This window comes from Betta splendens, chromosome 19 (genome assembly GCF_900634795.4).
Source record: "Betta splendens chromosome 19, fBetSpl5.4, whole genome shotgun sequence".
Classification (NCBI taxonomy): domain Eukaryota; kingdom Metazoa; phylum Chordata; class Actinopteri; order Anabantiformes; family Osphronemidae; genus Betta; species Betta splendens.
In genome coordinates, this window is record NC_040898.2 from 4826259 (window position 1) to 4854063 (window position 27805).

Sequence of the window (27805 nt, forward strand, 5' to 3'; positions counted from 1 at the left end):
CACCGCCCTCTAGTGGTTTTACTAAAGTACTGCACCACGAAGAGCCGCCTATAAAGTGAATGTGCAAAGAAAAGTCTCGTACATGTTGGAAGGTTTTACAGCATGTTTATTTTTTTCCCAAGTTTTTTTTCTTTAAAAAAAAAGACAAGGTCCAACGTTTTGGAAGCCCCGCCCCCACCCTATGTTCCCCAGCCAGCCAGCTCGACTTTAAAGCAACCAGCAAAGAAAAATAGTCATATGGACAATTGATAATATACACCCCATATACAGCAATACATAGTGGTCTAACATAATGTTACCAATAATACGCAGCCTCCATTGAGGCTTCAGTTCAAACTACTGCCACTGATATGGTTCGATTCAATAGCAACTCTTAACCAATAACGGCTGCTTTATGACTAGTGTGGGCGGGGTTCAGGTTGCCATGGTGAGGTGATGAGGCACCAACAGCTGCCGTTCTGTCACACCAACAGGTCAGCTGATGCACATAATACACATAACGGTGCCTTTTACCCCCCCTGCGGCGCTAACGTTCAGCTGGCGCCCAGAAACACCCCCCTTCAAACCAATCAGATTCAGCATAAGTGCAAAGTTTAGGAGGCACTGACACACAACGAGCAATGTGGAGCAGACGTCAGGTGACGCTGCTCGTCTGCCAAATTGTTTCCATGTTACAGCAGTGGCCTACAATTTCCTGCTGGTTCGTGTTACCTGGTTATAAAGCAGGTCAGAAAACAGGCAATGGGGTTGTACAGTCTGCTGCAGAGATCAACACAGAACTCGTGTTCAAAAAGGTTCACTTCCGTCTCAAGTCTGTTCTCTTAATTCGGTGTCTGTTTCTTCCACCCTGCAGACAATAGCTGCCAGGCAAAGGCCAGGCAAAGTGTTTCAGGGAATTCATGTTATTATGTGCCAGTGACCCCCGCAGTGGTAGAGACAGCATAGAGAAGGTGTCTTTATGTGCGTGAGTAAAGACAGAGCCTGTACACAGTGTGAGCAAGCATGTGTCCATCCGTCCCAATGGCTACAGACATGAGTCCCAGTGCAGCTGCAGGTCTGTGCTGTCCAGAAAATCAGCAGAGAAGACACTTGTTGGAGTGTGTGGTGCCAGTGGTGCCAGACTTGTCCCCCCATCCCCTTCGCCAGCTCCCCCTCCTTGTCCTCTGCCCACCCCACCACTACCTCCACTAGCACTCCCCACCATGGAGACATCCAACCAGTCCATGCCATCCAAGGTGGGGTCACTAAAGTCCAGCCCTGTAGAATGGGGGGAGAAGCCCAGGTCAGATGTGTCCATGGGGGAGGAAGGATGCTCCAGGATGCTGGGCGTGCTTAGCATTTGGCTGTGGAGGTCGTCAATCAAAGTCAGGCCACAGTCTGGCTCCACGCCCAGCAAAGGGGCACCTGTGGTGCTTTCCAGGAAGTCCTCCAGGCGTCCACTGCCTGGGCAGGGCTCCCTTACAGAAGAATGAGAGGAGATCAAGGGCCCTGTGGAAGTGGGAGGGGCGAGGTGGAGAGGGGATGGAGGAGAGGTTGGGGAGGGCGGGTCAGAGTGGAGGGGGGCGAGGGAGGGGTCCGGGTTGGCTTTGAAGCCTGGGATTTCTGAAAGAAAGGAACAACATAAGTCCAAGAAACAACGGGCTTGTGACACCTTCACATGTCTGCAGCTGTTTATTACCTCCACTCTTGAGCAGGATGTCGAACAGGTCGTCCATCTGCTGACTATTCATGCAGTTCTCCTGTTAACAGAACAACTCTCATCAGCCACCAAATAAACAAACTCACTAATTTAGATGAAAGACAGAGACAACCCTCAACGAACTGATGAAGTGATCACATTCACTTTACTAGTAATGCTCAGCATAAACAACAGGACAAAACACTAGAATTTAGAAGGAAGTAGAATGTCAACTGATGATGCTATAGAAATATAGTGTTTTCCCCCCCAAGTAGAAAGCAGCAAAATGAGCAAAGAAGAACAAAAGACAGAAAAAGGCTAAAACTTAGAGATGAAAAGGAAGGCACGCTGGAAGACGTACTTTGGAGCGCTGAGTAGGAAGCGAGGTGTTGGGTTTGGGAGAGGGAGGGGTGAACAGTGTGTGCCGGTCGTAAGTCGGACACACCTCCTCTCTCTGCCGGGACAGAGCGATGGAGTGAGAACCCAACGACAAGAAACAAGGAGAGAAGGTTAATGGAGCGGGCCGAGAGGTGGCGCGGCGACGGCAGCCACGGGCCGTGCTGGTACCTTGAGAGAGGAGATTAAGGTGCTTTGGTTGGCAGCGTCGGACGCGTCGTCGAAGAAAGGCTGCAGGTTGGGGGGGGCGGTGACGGGAACGCTGGTCTGCGGAACCCCGTCGGTGTCTAGGCGCAGCTCCGGCTTCTGCACCTGGTTGAAACCACGGAAAAGAACCGTTATTCAATGACCCTGGTGCTGTTGTTTGAGTTGGAATGCGAGTTGTGACACCTTGTGGTAGGAAGCTGTAACTGCAGAGAGGAGGACCGACACGCCTCTGGATGTCTTTTCTTACTATTATAAGTATTAAGCAACAACAGCAGCAGCAGGTATTTAAAAAGCCTGCTTTGTGTGACCTGGGCTGTACCTTTTTGATTGGCTGGCTCACAGGCGTGACCTCCGTTTGCTCTTTTGATTGGCCGTCGGTGCTGGGGAGTTTACTTGGACTTGACTGTAATCGCTGAAAAAATAAATAGCGGCAGACAGCGTTGCGATTAAATATTTGAACGCATCTTGGATGATGGCATGAACTGTAATTGTACGTTCTGTACCTGCAGCGTGATCCGACCGTTGGATTTGCATGGGGAGGACACTCCGTTGTGTGCGTCTGTGGTCTGACTGGTCAGAGCGATCAGGTAGTGGTTGCCGTTACTGTCCGTGAGCAGGGTCGGGGTCCCGTTTGCCTTCAGCAGATCTAATGAAATGGCCTGGGTGTGGACCGGAGTGCTGTTCTGTTGGTTAATTAAGACTGGGGTCACCTGGAAACAGACACGCATATGTTGGGGTGTCTTAGTCGTGACCAGCGGTTTGTGAATGTATGTGCATTTAGTTACATTATGTAAAGCCAGTGTTTGCTACCTGTTGTGTGGTGACAGCGCACGCCTGCTGCTTCTGCTGCTGCCGCTGCTGAGCCTTCAGCTGCTTCTTCTGCTGTACTGGGTTCCCCGCCTGCTTCTGGCCAGCTAGTGTCTGGTTCTGGATCTGCAGCTGGACCTGCTTGAGCTGCGTTTGCTTGAGCTGGTTCTGCTGCACCAGCTTGTGCTGCGCGAGCTTCTGCTGGGCCAGTTTCTGCTGCACTAACTTCTGCTGGGCCTGGAGCTGCTTCTGTTGGGTCTGCTGAATGATGAGCTGCTGGAGTTGCTGCTGCTGATGCAGCAGGATTTGAGCTTCTTTCCTCTGTAGTTGCTGCTTTTGGGGGTTGGATTTGACCTCCACTTTCTGCAGCTGCACCTGACCCTGATGCAGCTTGAGCTGCTGTAGCTGCTGCTTCTGCTGTTCGGCTTGTTGGATCTGCAGACGGTGTATCTGCTGCAGCCTGAACAGAGTTTCCTGAGAGCACTGCATGGGCTGAGCCTGTTTGTTTGCTTGAGCCTCCTCCGTTACACCCTCCATCCCTTCCTCAACCTCCGTCTCCTTCTTTACCTTCACCACAATGCCATTAGGGAGAGTTGGTGGCTGAATGGCTGAGGCTTTTATCAGAGTTTGCAGTTTGACCTCTGAAGAGGCTTTGCTTTTGTCACTCCCTTCTTTCTCCACCAATAATCCACCTGCCAACTTGCCCTGTTCCAGCTGAGACCGAAGGGTCTCCACCAGCCTTTGCTTCTGCTTCAGCATCCTCGTCAACTCCTCAATCTTTTTGTCCTTCTCCTGGAGCATCTGGTCTTTGTCCAAGGCTGAGGCGTCCGTGACGAGTGACTGGGGTTCTGAGGGCTGGCCCGAAGACAAAGACCTGAAAATGCAGCACGAGCTCTGGATCTCTTCCTTGACTTTGGAGAAAGGCTGTGAGTGTGGAGAGATGTTTGAGGGGTGCTGAGGCGATGGGTGCAGGGTGAGCTGGGTCAGGGGAGAGCTCACCTGAAGGACAAACAACAGGGTGTTAGGGGAAGATCTGAGGAAGACAAAGGTGTATTTCATCTTGATTTCGTAAAACTGACCATCTCTCCAAACATGTCTCCATTGCAGCTGGTCTCATCTGGACTCATGCCTGCCAATGACCTCTCAGATGGAGTTGGTGATACTGGCGGGCTGGAGCTGGTGCTTCCAAAGCGAATCACTCTCTCAGGAATCACAGGCGCCAGTGAGGAGAAATTCAACTTAAACCCACTCTCCCCTGACAGGAGCTCAGACGTGGTTGTGGTTGGGGAGGACGCGGCGGTGCCAGCAGCGGAGCTTGTTTGTTGCGAAGGGCCGGTTTTCGAAACCGCCGCATTGCCACCATTTTGCTCCTGGTAGTTGCGGAGCCTTTCAATGAGATCGTTTTTGGTGCCGGAGACCGTCAAACCACGCAATTTCAGTTCCTGTTTCAGCTCAGCGACCTGGAGGATGAGAAACGAGGCCGCTATTCATACAGCAAGGATTGACTCATCGTGAAAGCGAACATAACGGATACATAACAGACAGGTTTGTTGTAAAAAACGCAAAATACTGGTTCCAATAATGTCAGAGTAGTCACTCCAATAAAGCTACAGGAAAAAACATGATTGCTAACGATTACACTGGTGAATTTAATCTAATAACTCAACATTTGTGTTGAGTTATTAGATTAAATTCTAATTGTGTCTTGTATATATTACAAAGTTCAAATTACTTTCAACTCATCCAGATTGGCTGGTAGAGCGCTTGGTTTCGCTCCTCCCATTGCACTCTGGCTCTGTCGGGCCATCCCACCCTGACTGGAGGGGGCTGTGGTGGTCGTCGTGGGAACGCAGCGTGAAGGAGAGGGGCCGGAGATGGTTGTGGGAGGCTGCTCTGTGAGAGGCCTGGAGTGAGGAAAGAAGCAATGGATTATTACTGTCACCTGTTAAAAAACAGTTAAATAAACCTGAGTCTTTGTTGGACTTTTTATTTTGAGAATAAATTTATTTATTGGTAAGTTTTATGCTGTCTCGTCTGTTCTCATCTAGGGTTCACCACTGGACTCTTTTCTACTACTTCTACTTTTCTGTTCCTGGTGTAACAGGAAACTAGACAGAACTTAAGTTTATCATCAGGTCTCATGGAGCTGGGAATAACAGATGATGCAAACATGATGTCACTCATTTGTGGTCTTACCCCAAACCACATATGTGGAAGAAGAAAAAACACAGCAGACTTGGAGTTTGGATGAAGTCAAGAAGTCATAATGAAAACACAATAAGCTCCTCATAACCACAGGTTTAATATGATGCAGGGCCCACAGGCTTGCTTCCCATTTTTATAAAACCACAGCACCTCATCCTCATCTCCGCAACACACAACAGTGCACAAAAGCGTGCTCTCTACTCACTTGGGAGGGGCGGGCAAAATGGTGTGGTAGTTGTAGTGCTGCTGTTGCTGGCTGAGAATCTGCAGCTGCAGGAAGAGCTGCTGCTGCTGGAGGAGCTTTGCGTAAGACGAGTCCATGTCTGGCGGAGGCTCCTTGTCTGCTTTCTGGTCTGGAGGGATGTACTGGTGGTACTTCAGCTTCTTCACCTACACGCAGATCATTCATCATCAGTAATGAGAGCCTATTCTCATTTAGTCACTTTAAAAAAATATAGTAAAAGTAGGTTTATATGTGTCATAAGCACACATGTATTTCTGGTATGTATTTTAAGATAGTGAGAACACTGGTTTCAGAAATTGGTATCTCTTCCTTTCCTAAGAATGACGTCTTCTTATTTTTAAATGTCGAGATCTGAAGTTCTGAGAAAAGACATTGATTAGGTTCTACAGTTCTACAGAAACTGATACTACAACCTTTAAGTCTGAATCTAACTTCTGCCAAGGCTCCTGGCAGAACTGAGCATTATGCAGAAACATAATGGTGGATCTGATGAACAGCTCAGTGCCTGTTAAAATGAAAGTGAGAGTCCGCTCACCTTGGGTTTGCTGTCCTTTGCTTTTTTGGGTCTCTGTGAAGGGCGGTCTGAGCTCGTTTTGGCCTGAGACAATGAAAGAAACTGATGAAGGGCACTTTACATGTCATAGCTGCTTCACACACAGAGATGGTGAAGAATGTGTAGGACGCTAGCTGTAGAACTACCATTTGCCTACCTTGATCTGTCCAGTGGAGGAGCGGTGAGTCAACGTTGTTCCATTTGTAAGTTTTGGAAGTGGGGAGGAGTCTGATCCATTTACCTGGGGAGGAGGTGGTGGAGGAGCTGGAGGTGGGGGCTGTGTAAAAAACTGAGAAAAAAGACTTAATGTTAATGGTGGGATCGTGTTGGTCCATCACCTGCTTGAACTGAATTGAATGAATTGCACAGGCTTCCTGAAACGATGCTCCGATACCTGTGTGGGAGACAAGTTTCCATTCTGGGTGAGTGCATCGGTGGGAGACAGCTGAGCGACGGTGCTCAGGGGAGAGTCATGATTGGTCGGCTGATCCGGTGACAAAGCATCGCTGCTGTCTTCATCTAAGGATGAGCTCTCTCCCCCTGCTCCCTTTGGAGAATCTGCAACAGAGCAGGGTGAGTGAAACAAGAGTCTGAGTGGCACTGATGGTTTGTTGTTTATGGCTTAAAATATTTACTAGCTGCTTTTGCCAAAGGGCATCACAGTTCCATTTCTGACTTCCTCACAATGTCTAAACAGTCAACACTCACATACAGAGATGACTGGGTTTAGAGAAGTTATGCAAGACTGAATGTCCTGCAGAGTTTCAAAACAAGAGTAGGTCTAAAGGTTCTTTCTCAATTGTCTCGATTAGTCTCACATTGACTCGCAACTTTAATCAACCAATCAAACTATTTCTATAGCGCCAAATAACGTGGCAGTGGTGGCCAAAGAGCTGCACCAGCAAAACTACATGAAAGGTTTTACTGCGTATTCATGCAGTGACCTCTAACTCAACTCAACAGTAACTGACAGCGTCTTAACTTGAGTATGTATCATGTTCTATATACAGCTGTGTGGATCCAAACACTTCAGAGTACACACGAGTCTGAATGGTGTCTGTTTAAAAGGCAGGCACTTGTTCTGTGTGTCTATAAGGCAGCCCTTCAGTGCAATGGTTGTCTACTTAAAGGCTACCAAAAACCAGTACCTGTGGTGTACCTGTCCCTATTCATATCACGCAACCGTGTAACTGAGTGGTGAGGCGTTAGTACAGTAGTTACCCGGCAGGGAAGACTGCAGAGGGCAGCTCACTGACAAGATGTTCTTGTGGACCAGTTCGATGGGACCGGGTCTGTGGGAGATTTTGTCATTGAGGTCGTCTGCCAGTCGCGCCCGCTTCAGCTGCAGCTGCTTGGCCTGCAGAGACGGCTCAGCTGATGTCTCTGTAATGGACACGGTCATCGGGTGATTGGACATCAAGACGATGTACAGCAAAAGCGATACAAGAAGTAAAACTTAACAGATCCACAAAGAAAGGTGGTTCACTTTCTGAAGACGCAGATACTAACATTCAGGTTTAGCATTTCCTGTATTTGAGAAAAAAAGCCTAAAAAACAATTATTCTCTCAGGGCTCGAGCTAAAACTGTTCTGCCTGCAGGTGAAAACGCACCTTCCAAAATGTGCATCCTGACCAGCTCTGATCGCTCAGGGCGACTGCGGATCTTCCTCTTCAGATAGTCCTCAGTCTGTGGAATACCCAAGAGTAACACACATTATGGACAGGAAGCGGACTGGATAGAGGTTATGGGGGTTATGAGAAAACACTACAATGTATGTGTAACATATGCAAAACACTTTAGTGCGAATTGCTTCCCCAAAGCAACGCCATTCAGGGAAACGAGGAATGACTGACCCTTGCTCGCTCCAGGCTCCTCCGCTGTTCGTGAAAGGCTGCTGGGGTCTTCAGTGCTGCATGATGAGAAGGATGGGAGAGAGATGGTGCCAGTGATCAGACTTCACACGATGAGGCTTCTTGCAGCACAAAGGCAAATGCACCAAGAAGAACTCAAAGCAGAAGTAGGTGATGGGCAGAAGTGCTAAACCACACGATGATCACAGACCAGTAGACACCATGTCTGCAGCATGATGTGTGTACATGAGTCCAACATTATTTACATATGCTGAAAGTCTCAGTCGTTACTAAGAACACTGAAAACTTTTCTGCAGCTGGTCTTATGCTTAGATGATAGCATCAGCTTTACAAAGAGGATTAGGGTTAAAATAATCTATCCTCATCACAATACATAACTAGTGTATGAGAAGTCACATCCAACATTTGACTTGTCTCTTATTACAACCACCGCTGGAAAAACTAATTGACAGACTAGGATTCCCCATGTTATTGGCCTTACAACAGACAAGAAGGGCTACTCTGAGAAGGATGCAGGGAGGACACTGGCAGTTACAGTGATGTAACATGGCAATCGTCTGATTAGTCAAGAGCTGAAGAAATCTTTGCCAAGGGTGTGTGAATGCGCCTTCCACTGTACAGTGTGTGCCGGCTATGATCGAGCCAGGACGGGAGGCGCGCCTCGTGTCACAACTGTTGGTTCTGAAGAAAGCAGGTCTATGGTGGCAACCAGCTCTGGTGTAGCCAGGATCCAAAACAAAAACACAGCTGGTCCGACCCATCAGATCACCATCAATTTGCATATTTCTTCCTTCCAAAGAGCCTCTCGCACCCGACGTGATCCCTACCCTTCCTTAGGTTTTCCTACACGTCAGCGTTCGACGGCCACAGGTGGGACGTAAGGTGACTTGTTTAAGCAGAGGGGGCTGGAAAGGTCACACCAATACAACTACAGCCGTGAAACCACTGTGAGAACTTGATACCACAACAGGAAATGACCCTTCATCAGTTCCCAGCACTAAGTGTCTCCTCCACAACTTGTATAGCAGTTAGACAGCACGTTAGAAGTTTAAAATTAAATATTTAATCAATGCCGCTAGATATTCAAGGCTAGCGAGACACTTCTGATTTTCACTTATTTGATTCAATATTAAAACAGCTGCTGTGTCTTGAGAAAAAAGACAAAACAAAGGTTCAGGACTTCGTCACCTTGGGAACATGCATAGTCTGATAAATCATTTGTAAACTGTTGTGCTTTGTCTCTTTCAACATTTTGTATTGCTATCTCCACTCCCAACTTATGCGGACCCCACTGTAGCTAACTGGTAGGAGGTCCAACAAATGTGAAGGACACAGACATGTTTACCAGAACCACTACAGTATGCGACTGATGACGAGTGTTCGCCCTGGTGCCGTCCTTCGTAGGAAACGCATACTTAATATGCAAACTGAGACACGATACAGTTTACTTAAAGTGCATTTTCAGTGAGGTGAGGTGTTAATCTAGGGTTGGTTGTTGCCAATTGGTGGCAGAAGTAATAGCATATAGCAAAAGATGTGAAAAAGATCAAAATAACATGTCACTAGACCTTTAAAGACAAGCAGTGTATTGTAGTTACGAGTGAGACTGACTTTGTCTGCATTTTTAGTCACTGAACATGGTTTAGCAGCCTCATCAGGTGATCCATATTGGTGTGTTTTTATTACTCGCTCATGGAAGACTTGTATGTTCACTGAAAGGCTGAACGTTGGGTTCTAGTGTCTGTTACGAGGAGAACGTTGTTAAAAGAAACGCAGCGAAACAGAGGAAAACTTTGAAATGTTTTTCGGCGCTTCTTGCCGTGTGCGGAACTTTGAAACAGGAAGTGGATACAGAAGAAGAGGAAGCTGGCCTACTTGATAACTCAAACGGGTCTAAAGACACCGTGAAACAAATTATATGCTGAATGCAGAAAGTCATGCCGATGACAGGGTGACAAACAGAGCCGCGGTCCGAAAACGTAGCTATAACTAAACCGAAGATTTATGCCAGAAACTTCCAAACGGTTTCACTTCAAGTTATTTTGATTTCAAATTCAGACAGATGAAGACAGTTCACTAACATATTATTTATAGGATATGAGGTTAACTACATGTATTTGCATAAGGCATGTGAATCTATTACACAAGCCTTATACAAAACCTCATCTACCTAATAATACACACACACACACACACACACACATATATATATACATACATACACACATTACAAAATTACAACACTGACAATACATCTGAGAAGTTGTACAATATGGCACTTTTTCATTCAGCGTTTTATTTAAGAACATAGAGGAGAGACTTACGTGGCATGATGCCTTGGCTGACCAGTTCCTCTCGTGTGCGTCTCTGCTGGAGTTTGAGCTGGAGGACTGCATGAAGACAGAAGACAATAGCGTCAGAGCGAGAGCCGGTGCGGATAATGCAGGGATGGAGCTCCGAGCTCTTACAGCTTCCTTTTCGACTCTTACTGTCCACAGATCAGCAGCCTGACTGACACGGTAAGATAAAGAACCCTGCAGGGGAATCCGGATGCATTTGGGCCGACATGAAGAGCATCTGTACTCTATGACACCTAGTTCATCCTCCCATTTCCCCCTTCTACTCTGGGCTTTTTTGAAACTTCAGAGGAGGTAGGTACAATGAGGGTGTGAGCTGAGTACTACACACTTCCTGTTCTGGTCTTTTTTTTTTTTTGTCCTGCGTGCGCATATGCTAGTGAGAAAAACCAATCTTAAGCATTCATCAAAGACTCGGTGAGGTACAGAACGCAAGCACAGCAAAAGGTTGAGAGAAACCACTAAAGGAAGCAAAAAGAACAATGATCCTGCAACGAGACAAGACTCAGTGCGTGGACAAATAAGAAACTGTGCATATGGGGTGATGTGCCGTCATATCAAAACAGGAAGCACTTGTTATATAACAGAGCCCAGTTGAGGCTGCTTTAAGAAAGAAGAGGAGCTTGACCACATCTGACCTTTCTGTACACGTAGCGTGTCTGTTGTCTAATCATTTGTATCGTCGTGCAGTCAAGAGCTAAAGAACTTACTGAAGTTGGAGTCACTCAGTTAAGAAAAAGTAACACCACAGACAAGTGCAGAATCATGTACCGCATTTCACCACGTGTTGAAGAATTAGCTTTAGTGCAACAGGAAGTAACTGAACACTGTCACACAAGCAACCAACCCAAACCCATCAGTGACCATGGCAGAAATGTGCACAACAGATAAAGGCTCGTCACTTGCTGACAAATGCTTCCTGTTCAACTTAGCTTTAAAATGACTCTGCTGATAAAATCAGAGGAAGTAGCAAACGTGTTATTATACCACATACTATTCATTTAGTGATGCTTTACTCAGCTGATGTTCTTGTTTAATATGGACTGTCCCTCCTCAAAGTGTGCATCTGTGTAATGGAGCACAGAGTTCATAAAAGTAGATCCTACAGTACTCTTCTCCCGGTCCGATCCTCGCACCCCAGTTCTCCCTGATTTCTGTCTGCTTCCTCATCTTTGCCGAATACCACAGTGACATCAACGCAACTGTAACTCATTCATCAAACGATGAATGAAAATCCTTGAGACAATAAAATGATAGAAATCAAAGCATGAGATGGTAAACCAATTTTCTCCGTGTTTAAACATATCAATTACAGAAGTGACGGTGCAAAGTGTCAAAAGTTGCAGTGGTGTTGAAAGTCAAGCGTGATGTTGGGAAACCAGAGCATATGGTCCACACCACTTTGTCTCACTGTGCAGAAGCCAAAGACATTTGCAAGCATCCGAGTAGAATAAAGGCCACTGAAAAAGGCCTTCACTAAAACCCTATCTATAGCAATTAACATGATTAAAATGACTTTCCTGCAGTATCCTGCTTTAACAACTTTGTGAATTATAAAAGGATTCTTTGATGCTTGTGAAACCTTAAACCAGGATACGTGGAAACCAGGGTATGTTGTGCAGCATAAATCAGGTTTGAAGGTCATTTCGGTTAATTTAAGAAGAGGATGAAAAGGCAGGAGTGTTTTACTGGGATATTAGGCCAGAGCCAAATCTGGCCTCTGTAGTCATAAAATGCTAGCGTGAGGGAGGAAGACGGAGGGGCTACATTAACGGTGTTTAGATGAACGAAGGGATGAGCAATGAAGCCGAGTGTGGACGGCTCGCTGGGGCCTGTGCTCCTTGAGCTACGAGACCAGTGCAACACGCTGCTGCCAGACAGTGTCACAGTGATAAGTGTGACATGAAAGAAGCTGGTCAGCTTCTATTTTAATACAATAACGCAGTTGTCAATACAACTAGAGTCGAGTCAAGTGAAACATCACCCTACAGCAACAAGCCATAATAGTTTTTTCTCAACACATTTGAGTATTTTCTGCAGTTTCCCAGCTTCGTCCGTCTAAAACTTCCAATGCTAAATGTTAGAGAGACATCAGAGGTCACGGAGATAAAGCCAAGTTCTTGGTGGCCAACTGGGCTAATCCCGCTGAGCTCATGTGTCATTAGATCTGATTAAACATGTCTGAGTTCGTCACTGTCCCCAAAGACCCCGAGCTTGGCACAGCTAATCCTAAACAGACTGCTACGCGGCCCCAGCGGGTGGGAGGCAGAAACACGCGTGACCACGCCGACACGTACAGTCCTTCACTGACAAATGTCTGCAAACATGCGCCGAATGGACGTTACAGTGTGTGTGTGTGTGCGTAAAGCCTGGTGGGGTTTTCTTCCACGAGCCCCTTTGCTGGGACGGTTGCATCTGCCGAACAGAGAGGAATTTTGTTTAAATGAGAGAGAGGCCCAGAGTAAGAAAATAATAATAAAATAAAAAAAATAAAAAAGGCTGCTCGCACCTTGGAAAAACTCCCACTGCTTTTGCGCTGCTGCACTGTGCCGGGCAGTCGGATGACATCAAGGATGGTTGTTGCGAATACTAATTATTCTCAAGATCAAGACACTAATTCGAGGCTTTGTGCAGTTGCAGCTTTGCGCATAAACAATATAGGATCGAAGCCTTTTCGCTTTGATGTGTGTACAGTTACAGTACCCGTTTTATTTTTCATGGTGCTGTTTACTAGGCCTCCTCTATCACTGTAACCTCACAGGAATGTTTTGTTTTATTTATAGTCACTCATCTATGACTCTAGTCGTGCTGGTTATAAACAAAGCTTATTTCACTGTAGCACTGACTGTAGAACATTCCAAATTAGGCTTTATTTGTACAACCCATTTCTGACATTATGTCACTGCTGGCTACCGTAAATTTTCCAGTCTCCGTGAGACAAGATGTGTGTATGTAGGGTCGATGAGTGTAAATTATTATTAAACTTTATTAACAAACGTTCATGGTCATGAATGATAATACAAGCTACCGCTGCACTCAACATCACCATCGTATTTATTCCAGCCCACTTACTGTAGTTATGCTCCTAAGAAAACCCTGGTTCCAAGGAAAATTAAAACATGCTTCAGTTAAAGTTCATTTCAACGCAATCATAAAACAGATTTGAACTATTAATAATTTACAACAATACACATAATAGGTATTGTAACAGTGATGCTTATGTCTTCTACGTCACAACAAACTGCTGAAAATCAATAGATTCGTGTTTGACACATTGTGTTTCACGTACGCAGCCCTGGTTTAATATGGAAACAATCTAATGGAACAAATGGCTCACAAGCAGTTGTGTGTCTAGGGAAGACGTGTTCACTCAATATGCTATGATCCAAGCCAACGAGAGCAACTGTTTGATGGAACCCCTGCTATTCTAATCCAAGGAAACGACCACAGACGCCACAACACAACATCTAGGCAGGTGCACAATTCACGGAGGCAGACACGTCCACAGTGCAGGAACCCTTTCTAAATGTATATACAGACATTGTGCGACACAGAACAACGATGGGAAGAATCCAAAGCATCCACCACAACTGTCAAAATGGAGGCGGCAGCATTTGGGCATTTATAGCTGCCAGTAGTGTTTATCGATGACCTCAGCCACTGAGCAATGGGTCAGAAATGAATACTTCGATACGCTGCAATAGGATAAGACTGGAAAGAATATGAATGAACATTTTCAGGACAGTGACTTGCATGTTTGAACAGCGCTGCAGCCAATCGGGTGTGTTGGTGACATTTATATCAGAGGCGATGGGGACAGGTAAGATGTGACACGTCCTGGCCACTGATCCTAAAAGACGGCAAAACGTCATGAAACAAGACTGCTGACAAGTAAATATGCAGGTTCATGAGTAAACACAGAACCACTAACTTGCCTCTAGACCCATAAGTCCTAATCTTTTATCTGAAGCACCTCCTCATTAACTATTTATATAAGGCCATAAAATACCGATATTAACTTGGAGACTGAGGCACATGCAGTGAAAACAAATCCTATCATATCTGGTGTCTGTGCTGACTCAGTACAGCTCCCGATTGCCCACCTTCTTTCAGGCTGTGATAGACATGTCTGTCATGATCCATGGTCAGTCCTGCCTTCTCCATGTCGTCTCCCATTGGAGAGGAGGCGAAGCGGGAAGTTTCGAAGGACAGGCAAAGGTTGGTGTCCAGCATTATCATTCAGAAGGAGGGTTAATTACTTGCTAAACATTAAACGTCCGGCTCTTGTTTTCCCCAAATGTTGGCAATTTTGGCTCAAGTGTCCCCTCGATGTAAAAACTGCACCAGCTCTCGCCCTTTTGCCAAGATTTCCATACAAGTCAATGAAAATCTCCTCTCTGAGTAAAACGATTCAGGAGAGAGTGTCCTGCTGCTTCTCTTCTCTCAGTGGATCCTCTCCTCCGTAACAGTGAACGACTACTCAGCGGTGGCGTCTCCGTATTTCTCGTCCTCCTCCTCCTGCTCTCTCCTTCCCTTGCAGTGGCAAGCCGGCAAGTCACGACGGCGCTGCTCCGCAACGATTTCCCACAAGACGGGCGCAAAGAGAGATCCACGGGGCAAAGCCGCGAATTAAAAAAGGACAAGGAAGCCGACGGGAGAGGAGGCGGAAAGGAGGCCAGCAGCGGAGGAAGGGAGGACAGCAGTGAGCCTGGCAGAGAGGCTGCCCGGAGAGACTGTGCTCTGGTTGCAGCTCCTCCTGAGTCACACACACACACACACACACACACACACACACACACACACACACACACACACACACACACTCGCAGGGAGTGCTGTCGATAAAGTTCTGCTCAGCTGTTGGCATTCATTCTGGCTGAAGGGGAGCTGCCACATGAAAAACACACACGCCATCTGCCTAGGGAACACAACCGCCGCGCCATCACTGACACACTTCTTAAACTCTGACTACACACACTTGTAATTTCCATAATGACTCATTGTCGGTAGAAAGCAATCTCTCGCAAAACAACAAAGTGGAAAGCAACCGTCTCCATCTCCAGATGACCTCACCCAACATAAAGATACGTATGGTAAATCTGATACAGGGATGGATAACTCCATTTACCAGTCTGCCCTTGAAGAAGGAAGCCCACTGACTATATGATATATGTTCATTACGGATCAGGCCATTAGAAGCCTGTTGAAAAAGTGTCCAGCGCCTGCACCAAAGTGTGTGCGCCTTCCGCAGAATGCTGATGTTCAACACCATCCCCCCTTCGCCCCACTGTTTTAAATAGCATGGCCAGCTGGCCATAAGGGGCCTATATTAAGCTCAGGATCACCTGTGCACTTGCAGGGTTGGGTTACTTTGAGGCACACACATCCTGGCCAGCAAACAAACACATGAACTTCAAGCCTGAGATCCTTGGACGGAATCAGTGTAGTTCACATACAGTTTATTCCACCATAAGGAGAGAATAGCTCCATAAAAGTGGGGGTAATGACCCGGCACAGCACGGCTGACCGGTGCATTACGCCAGGTGACACACACCTGAAACCACAGACAACACCTTGAACAAATGTTGGCTGGCATCTACAATAACCGTTTGTCATGAGTGTGTGATTAAAGTCCACCTGCTGCTGTGATTCACAGTCTGGCCAGGAAGCACAGACGACTGTGTGCACTGGGATTGACGATGTTTGCTTTGAGCCAATCACAGAAAAACACACGCACACACACATTGCATTCATGGCTTAATAATATTTCCTTCGGTATTTTATCTGTTAACCTTTCTCCTCTGATGATTCCTGTTTTGACTCCACATTGTCAGTCTTATCATGACTGAGGGGGTGAGGCAGGGGAGGTTTATGGTTTTAGTGCTTGGTGGCCATATAGTTAGTATGACTCCCATGACTAATTTATACCTGGATTCATCTTATTCATTCTTATAGCTAAAAAGTAATGGCAGAAGTGAAACATCCTTATCTGGGTCCATTTATCATTCATGAAAAACAATTCTGGGAATAAAAAAAAAAAGAAAGTAAACATTTTTACCGGCAGATAGGATATAATTACTGGACAAATGCCTTGCTGTAATAGTGACTCAGACTTCCTGTTGATCCATAAGTGAATAAAAAACTGCCACAGCTTCCAGTTGATCAAAACCAGGAGGTCCTGGCCTTTAAGGCCTGTTAAAAGCCAAATGTTTGTTCTGCCAGTGGAACATTGTGACCGCGTGGCCCAGGACAGCTCGTCCTTCAGATGTGTTCTGCCCAAAACAATAAAACCCAACCACATTCCATTAACCTCCCTAAAATAATTAGCAGGTTCCGCAAACCTCAGTCATAACAAAACAAGAAACAAGACTTTTACAGGGAGCTCAGGTTCCTAGAAATGGAACTGAGCTAGAACTTGACACTGGAACTGAAAAAAACACTCCTATTGAGAAATTCCTTTCCTATATTTTGAGCAAGGAATCACACTATTGACTCTCCTTATTTTCAATCAAGGAAAACATTTAACTTGATATAGAATTATTAGCAAGGTAATACTTTGCATCCAGCAGCAAACAAACTAAATCTGGCACCTAGGAACGTTCTCTAAACCGGTTGCATTGGCTTTGAAAAGGTGATCTACTACCTAGAACCAACTAACCAACAAAACAATAAAAGGAAAAAGGAAGTCCAACAAAGACGGACCTAACGCAACGTGACCTCCCAAGAAACCAGCTAAGCCAAGTGTCAGTCTGCCACAGGTCACACCAGCCATTTACATTCCAGCAGGGAAAACAGAAGGTGTTTTTACCTCCCTTCACTTCCTGGTTCACCCCCCATCCACTCAGCTGTGGAATTCACCAGCACTGTTTGTATTTCTCTGACTCAATCCTGACATCGGGCTCCGTATTCTCGTAATACTAATCCAGTGACATTGCTGATGTTTAGAAACGTAGCCCGAGGAATCAATGCGGTTTTACTGAACACGGCAGAGCAACAAAAGGCAACAAAGGCAAAATTACATAACTAGCTGCATCAGATAATTTTATTGTGTAACATATGGATTTGCAAACAAAACTCAAGCTACTTAAATGCACATAGACGTAGTTCACTGAGCAGCCTGCAGCAGAAACCCTGCCCCGTCTCATGTCTGTTAATAAATCTCAGTCCGACTGAGGTCTAATTGTACTGGGGCAGAAAAAAAAAAAAAAAACGCGCATATAAGCACAAGTGTTGAGTGAAATACGGAGCCATGGGCCAGCTGGCAGCTGTTAGCATCTGGTAACCCGAACCTTGACTGTAAAACAGAACGGGCCGAGGGAGAAGAGGGAGGTAAAGTTGTGCTTGGCAAATTGGATTTTCAAAAGAGGGGCTCAAAGCGAGGAGAAGCAGAGCAGCACAGCTGGAAGGGGGCTGCGTCTGTGTAGCGGTGGCTTTGTAATGTTATATAACTCCAACATCTGAAAATCATATTTATTGTAATGAACCCCCTAACCTTCTGCCCTGGTTACACAGGAAACACTGCTTTCTCCCCCCTCTATTACTGCCTTCCTATAACAACTGAGGCAAAGACAAACAGCGTGTTGGACTGAGAGAGATTTCCTCCAATTATATAAGAAAGCGTTTCCAGTAGCGCAAAGTGTGATTTCAGGTTGATGGTTAGGGTTTTATAGGCCTCCTCTTCCTGCCTTCTCCCATTTCTGTTACTGTATATAACGTCTAATAAAAGACAGGGTGTTAATTTGCTCCAGCATCCAAAACAGGAGTTTTTTTATTAGACACAGCCCCTTAATGGGGACTCAAGCTGCTATTTCAGGTCAGTGTTTCTTATATGTTGATGTTAGACGACGTGTAGATGGGACAACGTTTAAATTGTCCAGTTTCATCACACTGAATGTTTCTGGCTAACTGTGCTTTCAAAGAAATCAGTGGTTGTGGAGGGATTACAGATCTCCTTCCCGTTTCCTTTTGGAGTTTTGATAATTTGTTTTTACCAAGACACCAAAGCTACAGAACATGATGAGCGCCTAATGAGCATGACTATTTCAATACAAACAGCTGTGTTCTTTAGTCTGGTCTGACAGTGGGTACACGGATGACGGCCATGGGCTAAAAGTAGAGGGTGTGACAAACAGAGACGGTCTTTTCCCTGGAATGTGGAGTCTGGTGCCTCCCCTGATGGCATCTGCACTCAACAACAATGTCTTGTCAAACACACTCTGATTCACAATCTTACTTTGATATTGGACAGAGCTGTTACTTAGTGGGTTTAAAGGTTTTACAGTGATTTACAGTTGCTATGTCAGGGGGAGAGAGAGCAAAATATGATTTTTTTTCACCAAAATAAGTCCTTGCATTTCACATATAGGTTAATAATGGGCAAATATATTAAATAATAGGCCAATAATGCAGCTCCCAAGACTAAATTATCCTGCATGGCCCTCAGCATCTGAGTCATACTGATGAAAACAACAATCGGCCGATCAGCTCACAGTGACTTCATGTGTGCCAGGCTTGCCGTTGGCAGATGAGTCATGGGTTAATAGCTGTTCCATTATTCAGGAACATCACAGCAGGAGGATTTGGGGGCCAGGCACAGACCTAACCTGACTTCCGTCTGTGTGGCTGTAAGCTGGAGGAGCTGCCGGCTTGTACCGGTGACAGCAGGAGCTTTAGCGCGCGTGTGTGTGTGTGTGTGTATGTATCTGGGTAGGCCCTAAAAATGTTACTGCAGTGAATTTGCAATATACTGCACTTAAAGCACAAATGATGTTGAGTATGCACTGCAGCTGTGCCCAAACCAGGCACCACAACATACTGTAACTGTATTTAGGAGGCGTTTACATGCGCTGCACACACCTAAAAGCATAGGTGAGTGTCAGATGGTAACGCTTTCCCATTCTGAAGCGTTACCCAGCACGCGTTCGTCTTTACAGATCCCTGTTACATGAGTGGGCTTGCACCTGTGGGCGTGCAGGCAATATGCTCCTGTTGATACGAGCGGACCCACGGAGCTGATGGAAGCGCTTTTCTCTTGCCTCGGGCCACAGATCTCGCACTTCTCATTATCCGACAGGAATTCGGTGCAAATCGCAAATCAAAAGATGTGACTGTGCCGGTGCTTGTCGAAGTGGCACTGTGAAATCAGGAAGCGTCCCGGAGCCTGTGAGTGCACGTCCGTGTCCCAACACCGACAGGCGTTGTGAGGTCTGTGTGTGTCGGTGAGTCATGCAGTCAGTAGGTGTATGCGGAGTGAGCTGGACACATTTAAGATTTAAGCCTCTTGCAGAACCTGCCTCAGTTGCATAAATATCTCACTCCCTGTGTATTCATTGGACGGAGAACTGTTAACATTTACTGCAGGACGACGCCGTTTGGTCTCCTGTTGTTTAGATTCTGTGCTGCGGTTTAACACGCAGGACGTCCAGCGATGATCAAATGCATTCTCTGCCTTGAAACACTGCGTGCGCGTTACCCCTCCTGTCCAGGTTCTGCCTAGGTGCGTTTCTATGGATCCCGTTTTCAGCCTCCCCGTCTCACTCCTCCCTCTCCTGTGCCCTCCTACTCCCAGCCTGACAGAATGCTGCCGGGCCTTCGCTGCTGGCAGCCTCCCAGCCGGTTACATAACGCTACCAGCAGCTTCCTCCAAACACTGCGGCGCTAGGCTAGGCTCAGCCAGGCTGCACATCCCTCTGCTGCATCCTGAGAGCCGAGACACGTGAGCTTAGATTACATTAGCAGCATTACTTTGAAACAAACTGCTCAATCCGTGAATCGTCTCGTTTTATTGTGCATTATCTGTTTACAAGTCTGAATTATTAAATAACTGTGATCAATCAAATAGAAAAAGCCTCACTGGTGAAACTGCAGGCTTATTTTACCGCCCACATCCTGATTATTAAGCCCATTGTTTATTTTCTCTAAATCATTTTCAAACAAGGCCAAAAGCAAATACAATTTTGATTTGTACTCACAAAAAGCCAGAGAGACACATCTCACGACAACACGACTCCACGGAACAATCTGTTCTGACTGAGATGAATGGGTCAATTTAAATTAAGTCTGGACCAGACTGTGACAACGCCAGTCTCACCAGGCAACTTAGTCTGAATTCCCACACATTTAAGCCTCCAAGTGTCGCGCCTGCGCTGGACGGCAGCCAGCTGGTTCTCAGGCAGCGGAGGCACCTAGCCTGCACATTAGCCAACGGCCCTGATTGAGGGTTGAAGAGCCCTCTGACCTGTTCAACACCCTGAAAGCCTATCAGCAGAGCCCTGCCTGTCGCCTTTGTCCTAGAGACACCGGGGGTTAAACTTTAAAAACTATGTTTAGGCTCGACATACTCCATTATCTATACACCCGCTACCAACTCAAAACTCCTTTTAACACAATGTCAATGGCTTAATGTTTCTTTGATAACGGTTACAGAAAACTTTTGTATTTGTGGTTTAAGCAAAAATCTACTTTAAAAGTACAAATGTAAAACTTCCAAATGCTGACAGGAGCAACTTCTGCAGCTATTAGTATATAGTTACGCTTCTCATCCAAACAAATACAGTAGTAAATGTTTCTGTGTGTGCAGAAACGTTTACTGCTCCTGTCAAACCTGCAGATGGCCTAAGGTAGACTTCACAGCTCGTGTCACAATCGAGCACAAGACGGAGCACCGGAATTACCTGACTGGATAGTCATATCCCTTTGAACCATACTGCATGGAAACTCCACTCTCCCGGCGAAATCACCGATCCATGCTGCTGACACGTGTGCAGGGAATGTGGAAGAACCCAGCAGTGGCGGAAAGGCGACGCGACATCCAGCAACGGAGGAGTCCCACCCGTCTTGTTTTTCCTTAGAATGGCCGCTCGCACTCCACAGGTAGCAACGCACCTCACATTCCCTTTCCCTGCATGTTCTGTCTGCAAGTGCGTGCACGCCCTGACGGCGTGGGCGTGTGTGTGTGTGTGTCCCTTGTTGCTTCTTGGATTGCAACAAGTTCCACCCAAGTGTTCCTGCTGCTCTGTGGCTACATCTTTCTCCTTTTCTACCTTAGTGGACTTTTTGAGCACTTCCTTAAATAAAAAAAAAAACAATGACTTTAAAAACTTTGCTCCTCTGGACTCTCAGTCAGTTTGAGTAAAAGAAGCTAAAAAAACAAAAGCAAGCACTTGCCGAGCCTCACCTCTTCAAGTACAAGTAACATGCCACCTCCTTTCTTGTTTTAACATTTTCCCTCGCTTTCCTTCTGTTCCCTCTCTGGGAAGTTATGCAACAGAGCCATTTCAGAAATGACCTCCCCCTCCTCTGCACTCCTCTGCCGCACACTCCCACACTAAGCAAGCAAGTTCTCCACCTTGAAGTTTGGTATGATCTTAATCACATTATCATACCATCAGCAGCCTTTGTTTGCTGTGAAACGAATCAGAAACGAGTTTGTGACGAGAAAGACGGGAAATGCTAATCTGGTTTTCTTGTCCGTCGCGTCGGGCCTTGTGCTGAAATCAGAGCCGACTCGCTCGCCCGCCCTCTCCTGCGCGCGTGGACCTAAACATCTGTCGTTGTTCTCCACACGTCGCCTTCCACTATACAGTATATTGACAAATAAAGCATAAACACTATATCACCGGCCCATTAGAGAGGAAGGAACTCCAGTGCCATAAACAGATTGCATAACCTGATGTCAGAGATGAAGCTCTGATAAGTTGTACTTTTGCTGCAGCAAACGCATGAAAACAACATCTCTCTCGTTCTCCAAAAGCTCCTTCGTTCTAGATTGCGAGATGAGTGCCTGCAGCAACACGTCTGCTTCTGGCTAGCAAAAAAAAAAACAGGTCGACATGAGTCGGGCCTGTTTAAGTTTGGGAGTAGTGCCTGGAGGCTCCGTGGAAAGGTGTGCCTGTTTGTGCGTGTCTGAGGGAACACTTCTTAAACTAACTGAGCATCAAGCCAAATAGTGTAATGATGGTTTGGGGAGAATAAATATTAACACGCCACGTCGTGTTTCTGCTCCGGATCAAAATTCTATTATTCTCCATGGAGGTGGGAAACGCTGGAAGTTCAACCTCACCAAACCTCTCCCTCTCTCTCTCCCCCGACGTCTCAATAACAAATTAAGCAAATGTGTTGCCACAAGCTACGTGGCTGACGCCCAACTGGGAACAATGGTCTGATACGCTTGCTTATCTCAACTGTCTGCTAATATCTAACTTGGCGAAGGGCTCGTTCTGAGGTTTTATGTTGAGATATGAAACTGCACCTGTTTCATTTTTCTGTGGAAACATTCCTATATTGTTGGGTGCATTCCTTCACGCAGATGTTTAGTAGAAAGTGCTTTTTATAAAGAAAAAAAAATGTGCTCACGTGTAGAAGCACACAGATGTGCTGGAGTGAATCACAACTGTTCGTCTAAACACGGCCAGATGTGGCGTGTTTGTTTACATGTGATGGTGGCGTCAGAACAGCTTGTATCTTCAGTCCCATCTCCCCATATTTGGTCATCACGCCTCACCACTACAGAGGATGTGGTGCTTATGTTAAAGGTTGTGTCCACTCAACGAGCTGCCATGGAGCGCCTGCGACTTTCATTTCTTGGCCCGGGTTCGTCTGTAATCTGGCAACGTGCAGCTAAACTACTCAAACACACACAAAAGCATTGAGTCTTCACAGGGAAGGTAGACGCAAGTCACACATCTCAGACACACATGAAGGACTACAAAGCCTTACAGTAAGTCCACGCAGCAAACCTGGCGCTCTCTAATCGACTGTAACAGCGGGTCAGCGCTGAGGAGCAAGCCAATTAGGTTCCACAGCTCCTTTACTCCCATCTTCCTGGAGATTTTAATTTGCACAATCACACGCGCAAAAGTTTTACCTGACGACTTAATCTGGGCGATTACCTCGTCTTTAAAGCAGAAAGGAGGAAGGGAAGAGGAAAGCTCCCCCCTGACAGCAGTACACGGATGTCACTTGGGTTTCTCACAGTAGCATTTTTTTTCATTTTGTACTTAGCGTCAACTTATGTAACATGTTCTTCGTGCACACTTTAACTTGGAAAGAAAAAACCCACACAATTCTTTGAAGAATGAGAGTTCTGAGGTGCTGGCCTCTAAAGTCTGTAAAATGACAGTTTGTGAGTAGTTATGGTTTAGGGCTACAAGGCATCTTAATTCCTCCTACGCTTATTTTATTCAGCTATATTATATAATAGTCTACATGAATATAATCTGTTGCTGTCACACAAAGTGGGACAAAAGTAGTCAGAAGAGTCGAGAGTAAGGCCACATACAGTATAGGGCAACATCCATTACACATGACAAGAAACATGTGAGGAGTCACCACACAGTCACTGCCGGGAAACACTATGTAGGGCACAAAGCCACTAAATGAAACCTGTTCAGCAAGGACAGAACTCACCATTCTTACGCTCCTGCAGAGGCAGCACGTTGGAACCTGGCTGAAGGGACAGCTCCTGAAGCTCCGTGGTCACTGACTCGCTCTGGGGGCTCGGGGCCGAGCCCAGCGTCCCGACGACTTCCATCCGGCCCGGTCCTGGCTCCTCTCCTTTGTGTGGGTTTAGCATTGCCAGTGTGATGGAACAGCCTGCAGCAGAAAATAGGAGCTCAGACTCAACAAAACGTACAAATCACAAGGCAAGCAAGACATTTTTAATATAGAGTAAAAATGCAGATTTGACATGATTATATTATGTGACAAGTAAGCAGTTTACAATTAAGTCATTTAGTGTGTAAGTAAGTAACTTTATCTTGGTGGCTAAGGATCAACTTTTAATTTTCACATATCCTACACATACAAGACAAACAAGGCTGTGACTATCTAGGACCAGTCACCTCCATATAGACTTTCTAGTCATGGGCCAGTAAGAAAAAAGCAATATCATCATCATACACGTCACTTTGCACTTTGAGGAGGTAAACCTTACTGTATAATGCACAACTGGCCAATCAGAGAAGAGTATTCAATAAGCCAGAAAATAATGAAGATAAATGATATCCACAGGACTTTCACAAGTGACAACAAGCCAAAAAGTGAGTAGGAAACCTTAGTCTGTCTGTTGCTGCTTCACACACACGCAGAATCAGGCACAAACGCACACAGCTGAGAAAAGAGGAAGAATGCAGGGCTGTAGGCTAGGGATTAAATCAGCCATCAAGGAAGAATTTGAATGTTTGAGCTTTTACAACTGTTGCTGTGACCACTGCTTTAGACAGTAATGGATGCTTCTTCTTTAATTACCAACATCCTCAGTGCAATTTTCTCACATTTAACCAGTAGCGTTACTTCTAAGCTGGGGTATTTATATCCAGGAAGCGAAAATGAACCTAGGACACATTTTGACCTAGTGATGTCTTCAATAATAAAGCAGTCCCCTCATGCTTGTAAGTACTTTAATGAAAAACCAACTTGCAACACATTGTTCACAGTGTCGCAGTAAAGAGGCTGCCGAGGCAGAATTTTGTTGCAGGTACCTCTGCAAAAGAAACTGGTTAGACTTGAAGGAAAGCTTAGCCTGAACCCAAACCTGTCTGAGATTAAAAACAGGAGGTGGCTATTAGCACATTCTTCATGGAAGAGGTTTCCTGATTTGCTAAAGTAAATGTAAAGTATTATCTTTTTTACATATTACTCCTTAATTTGAGAAGGTCAGGCCAAGTAGCTCCGTCTACACTGTGTCATATTAGTAAACCTCAACAGACAAGAAGTTTCTGGTTTATTGTTCCTCTGTTATTTTGATTCTAATTATTATTCATTCACTGAATACATAACACATTAACCATAGCTAACCAGCTTGAGCTCTTTTGTATCAACATAAAATGCACAGGTTGAGATTGTTTGGCCTACAGCTGTTTTGAAGGCAAATCACACTTGTGGTACTCCAGCCGTGTTGGTATTCCTTCAGGGCATAGCGCAAAGATAGGCAGATAGTATTATAGGGATAGTGCATTTCATATATGCTTCCGTTATTGTTGCATTGCGGAATCATTTCAGTGCACTACATAGAATTGGAGAATTCTCGCTCAATACCCAGGCTTTAATACAAAATGGTGGCCATCTTGTGTAGTGAACAGACAGTGACACAGCAGGAATGTTTTCCACCACTACCCATTTGTCATTTTTATAGGTGAGCCGGTCATTAAGGCTTGTTTACAAAGACAGGACTAGCTGCGGTGCTTTGCTTCAACCGTGGGGTTCCGATAGCAATTCTGTTATTACTGCACAGTGGGCATGAAAACAATGAGGCAGTGTTGTCTGAGATGTCAGTCTTCTCTTTCACAATCTAATACTAGCGCATCTATCAATAGCAGGACGCTAAACACATGCCGCGCTGTGTTGAGATGGTGTCCAAAAAAGCATTACAAAGTTAAAATTAAAATGGTTTCATAATAAAAAAATAGCATAAAGTGTATTACTAATAAACCAGTTTAAGTATTTTAGGTACTAAATTGCATTATCCAGCCATACAGCTCATCTTCCCACAATGATGAGAAATGTTAGCATGTGTAGGCAGCATGGTTTTATTTAGAATAAAGGAAATTGTTAGTAGATAACCCAAACATGTTGATGCCCTAACACAGTACTTTTATTAAATTAAAAAAATAACCTTTCACCCTCCTGTTTACATATTAAGCTGCTTGTCACTCAACACAACAACACCGCCTGCCGCCCAGAGTACTCACTTAGTAGCACAACAGTAAGTGCTGCTGTTGTTGACACAACAACACAACCCTAAGAATCACATGTTGCTGGTGTTAACACTCAAAACATGCCCAGGATCTCTCCTCTAAAGCCAGGAATCTGCTTAAAACAGGGAAGGAAATAACATGACATGTTGCTTAAACACAACACTAAGAATCACACTATCACATGAAACACTATTTCTATAGAGAATTTATTCAGCATTTGACCATAATGCATTACAAACATCTAGGTCACAGCTCTGCTTAATATTTTTGCAAGCTACTGAGATCTGACAGTAAGATAATAGTTATAGTGGCTTCAAAGGCAGCGTTCTCTTTTCACCTCCCTTTGAGCTACATATCTCCTGTCAGCGAGAAACTATGCGTGGCTTCATAGCTCTGTACTGTATACAGGCCCGTAAGTACAGCATGACTTCAGCATTAGGTTTTCCACAGTACATATTCAGAAACACTGCAAAAGAGGTTACAGTACATCCTGACTTTCTCAATAGAGGGCTATGGTTTGGATGTGCCCCCAGATTCCTTTCTACACGCCCACACTAGCATTAAAGATATGTATCACAATTAAAGTAATATACATAACAAAGCTCTTTCCAAGAATTCAAACTCTTTCTCAACTCTCAGCTGTCAGGTGAAGACTGGTGGCCCTGCATCAACCACATAGAACTAAGATTATTGTTTACCTGTATTACAAAATCCTTATGGTGGGATGTTGCACCATTTCAGAAGACCACAGCTTTGGGCGGTTGTGCTGAAAAAAATGAAAAACAAGCTGAGAATAGCTGTTATCACATTGCACGACTTACTAAAGCAGTTACTATGGTCTGGTTTATTGCCTGGCGAAGTGTGTAGGAATCTGCAACAATAACATCCACACTTGCGCAAAACGGCTGTAGTATAGCAGCTGATAGAAGTTTAAATTAATGGTAAAAAGTGATCATATGAGCTACACAAATTCACGTTTTACGAGGCCTTTTCACATATGTCATGTACAGCTGTCACTGTCCAAAACAAGACAGACACGCTAGGCTATTGTTAGCCTGTCTGGGTGGGAGTTAACCTAAACAATCCACACGTACCTTCAAGTGATGTGAATGTGTGAAATCGCACAGGAATCATATAATGAGCTACCAGAACAGAATACCACATCCACTGCTAGCAGTGGCTGCGTCTAAAACTACTGACTGCAGACAAACACACTAAGTTAGCTAGCGAGCTACCGTTAGCATGCTAAAACAGCCAGACATTACCGCAAACCGCCAGTTAGCTAGCTGCTTGGTTTAGTTACTGACTGTCACGCTACCGGTTAATCTGATTGAAGACAAACTATGCTACAAAGCTATCTATTAGATTTGCGTATCAACCCTTACTTATCATGGTCGCCACTTGTGGGTTGTATGAATAAAGCGTTGGCATCACACACCGCTACTTCCGAATCACAAAGGAAAGTTTAACCGGAAAGCCCTCCTCTGCATGGAATGCAAAGACCCACTTCCTTCACAACACCTTCCCCACTAGTTTACTACTACTCCTATCTAACGGGAGATGATGCATCCCGGCTGTAAATGTCACAATGACACAGCTCTGTTAAACATGGCATGTGACAGGTACTTAACTTGAATAAACAGAGAGAGTAAATGTACAATAGCGGTATCACACCGCCCTGAACAGTCTCTGGCGCCATCTAGTGTGAAAAATGTGTATTTCAGCTTTTAGGCGTTCTTCTTCTTCTTCTTCTTCTTCTTCTTCTTCTTCTTCTTCTTCTTCTTCTTCTTC

The 27805-nt window shown here is 45.3% G+C and overlaps 1 protein-coding gene across 3 annotated transcripts; it reads right to left on the reverse strand.

The window, feature by feature from the left end:
• Positions 1-85: 85 nt before the first annotated feature.
• Positions 86-27654, reverse strand: mrtfab (myocardin related transcription factor Ab). 3 transcript variants are annotated; one of them, XM_029134939.3, is made up of 20 exons: positions 27400-27652; positions 26713-26780; positions 23727-23912; positions 10287-10352; positions 7945-8000; positions 7702-7777; positions 7312-7473; positions 6485-6648; positions 6248-6379; positions 6073-6135; positions 5499-5683; positions 4821-4992; positions 4168-4548; positions 3092-4087; positions 2785-2991; positions 2601-2693; positions 2246-2386; positions 2040-2132; positions 1679-1739; positions 86-1602 (listed from the first exon to the last, which is right to left on the reverse strand). In XM_029134939.3, the coding sequence occupies exons 3-20, from the start codon at positions 23890-23892 to the stop codon at positions 1025-1027; spliced, it is 3792 nt and encodes a 1263-aa protein (XP_028990772.1). In that variant the 5' UTR covers positions 23893-23912; positions 26713-26780; positions 27400-27652; the 3' UTR covers positions 86-1024. The 3 variants fall into 3 exon arrangements, with proteins under 3 accessions (XP_028990772.1, XP_028990773.1, XP_055360234.1); XM_029134940.3 differs by lacking the exon at positions 2040-2132 and having other exon boundaries at positions 27400-27654; XM_055504259.1 differs by lacking the exons at positions 23727-23912; positions 26713-26780; positions 27400-27652 and adding an exon at positions 14423-15080.
• Between the last annotated feature and the right edge of the window lie 151 nt (positions 27655-27805).

What these genes read in the sequence shown, in the direction of transcription:
- mrtfab (XM_029134939.3), bottom strand. Translation starts at nt 23,892, where the DNA reads ATGCTAAACCCACACAAAGGAGAGGAGCCAGGACCGGGCCGGATGGAA. An exon ending in TCTGCAGTCTTCCCTGCCGG is followed by an intron (nt 6,649 to 7,311) that starts GTAACTACTGTA and finishes GCTCTGTTGCAG; the next exon opens with ATTCTCCAAAGGGAGCAGGG. An exon ending in TTCCTACTCAGCGCTCCAAA is followed by an intron (nt 1,740 to 2,039) that starts GTACGTCTTCCA and finishes TTCTGTTAACAG; the next exon opens with GAGAACTGCATGAATAGTCA.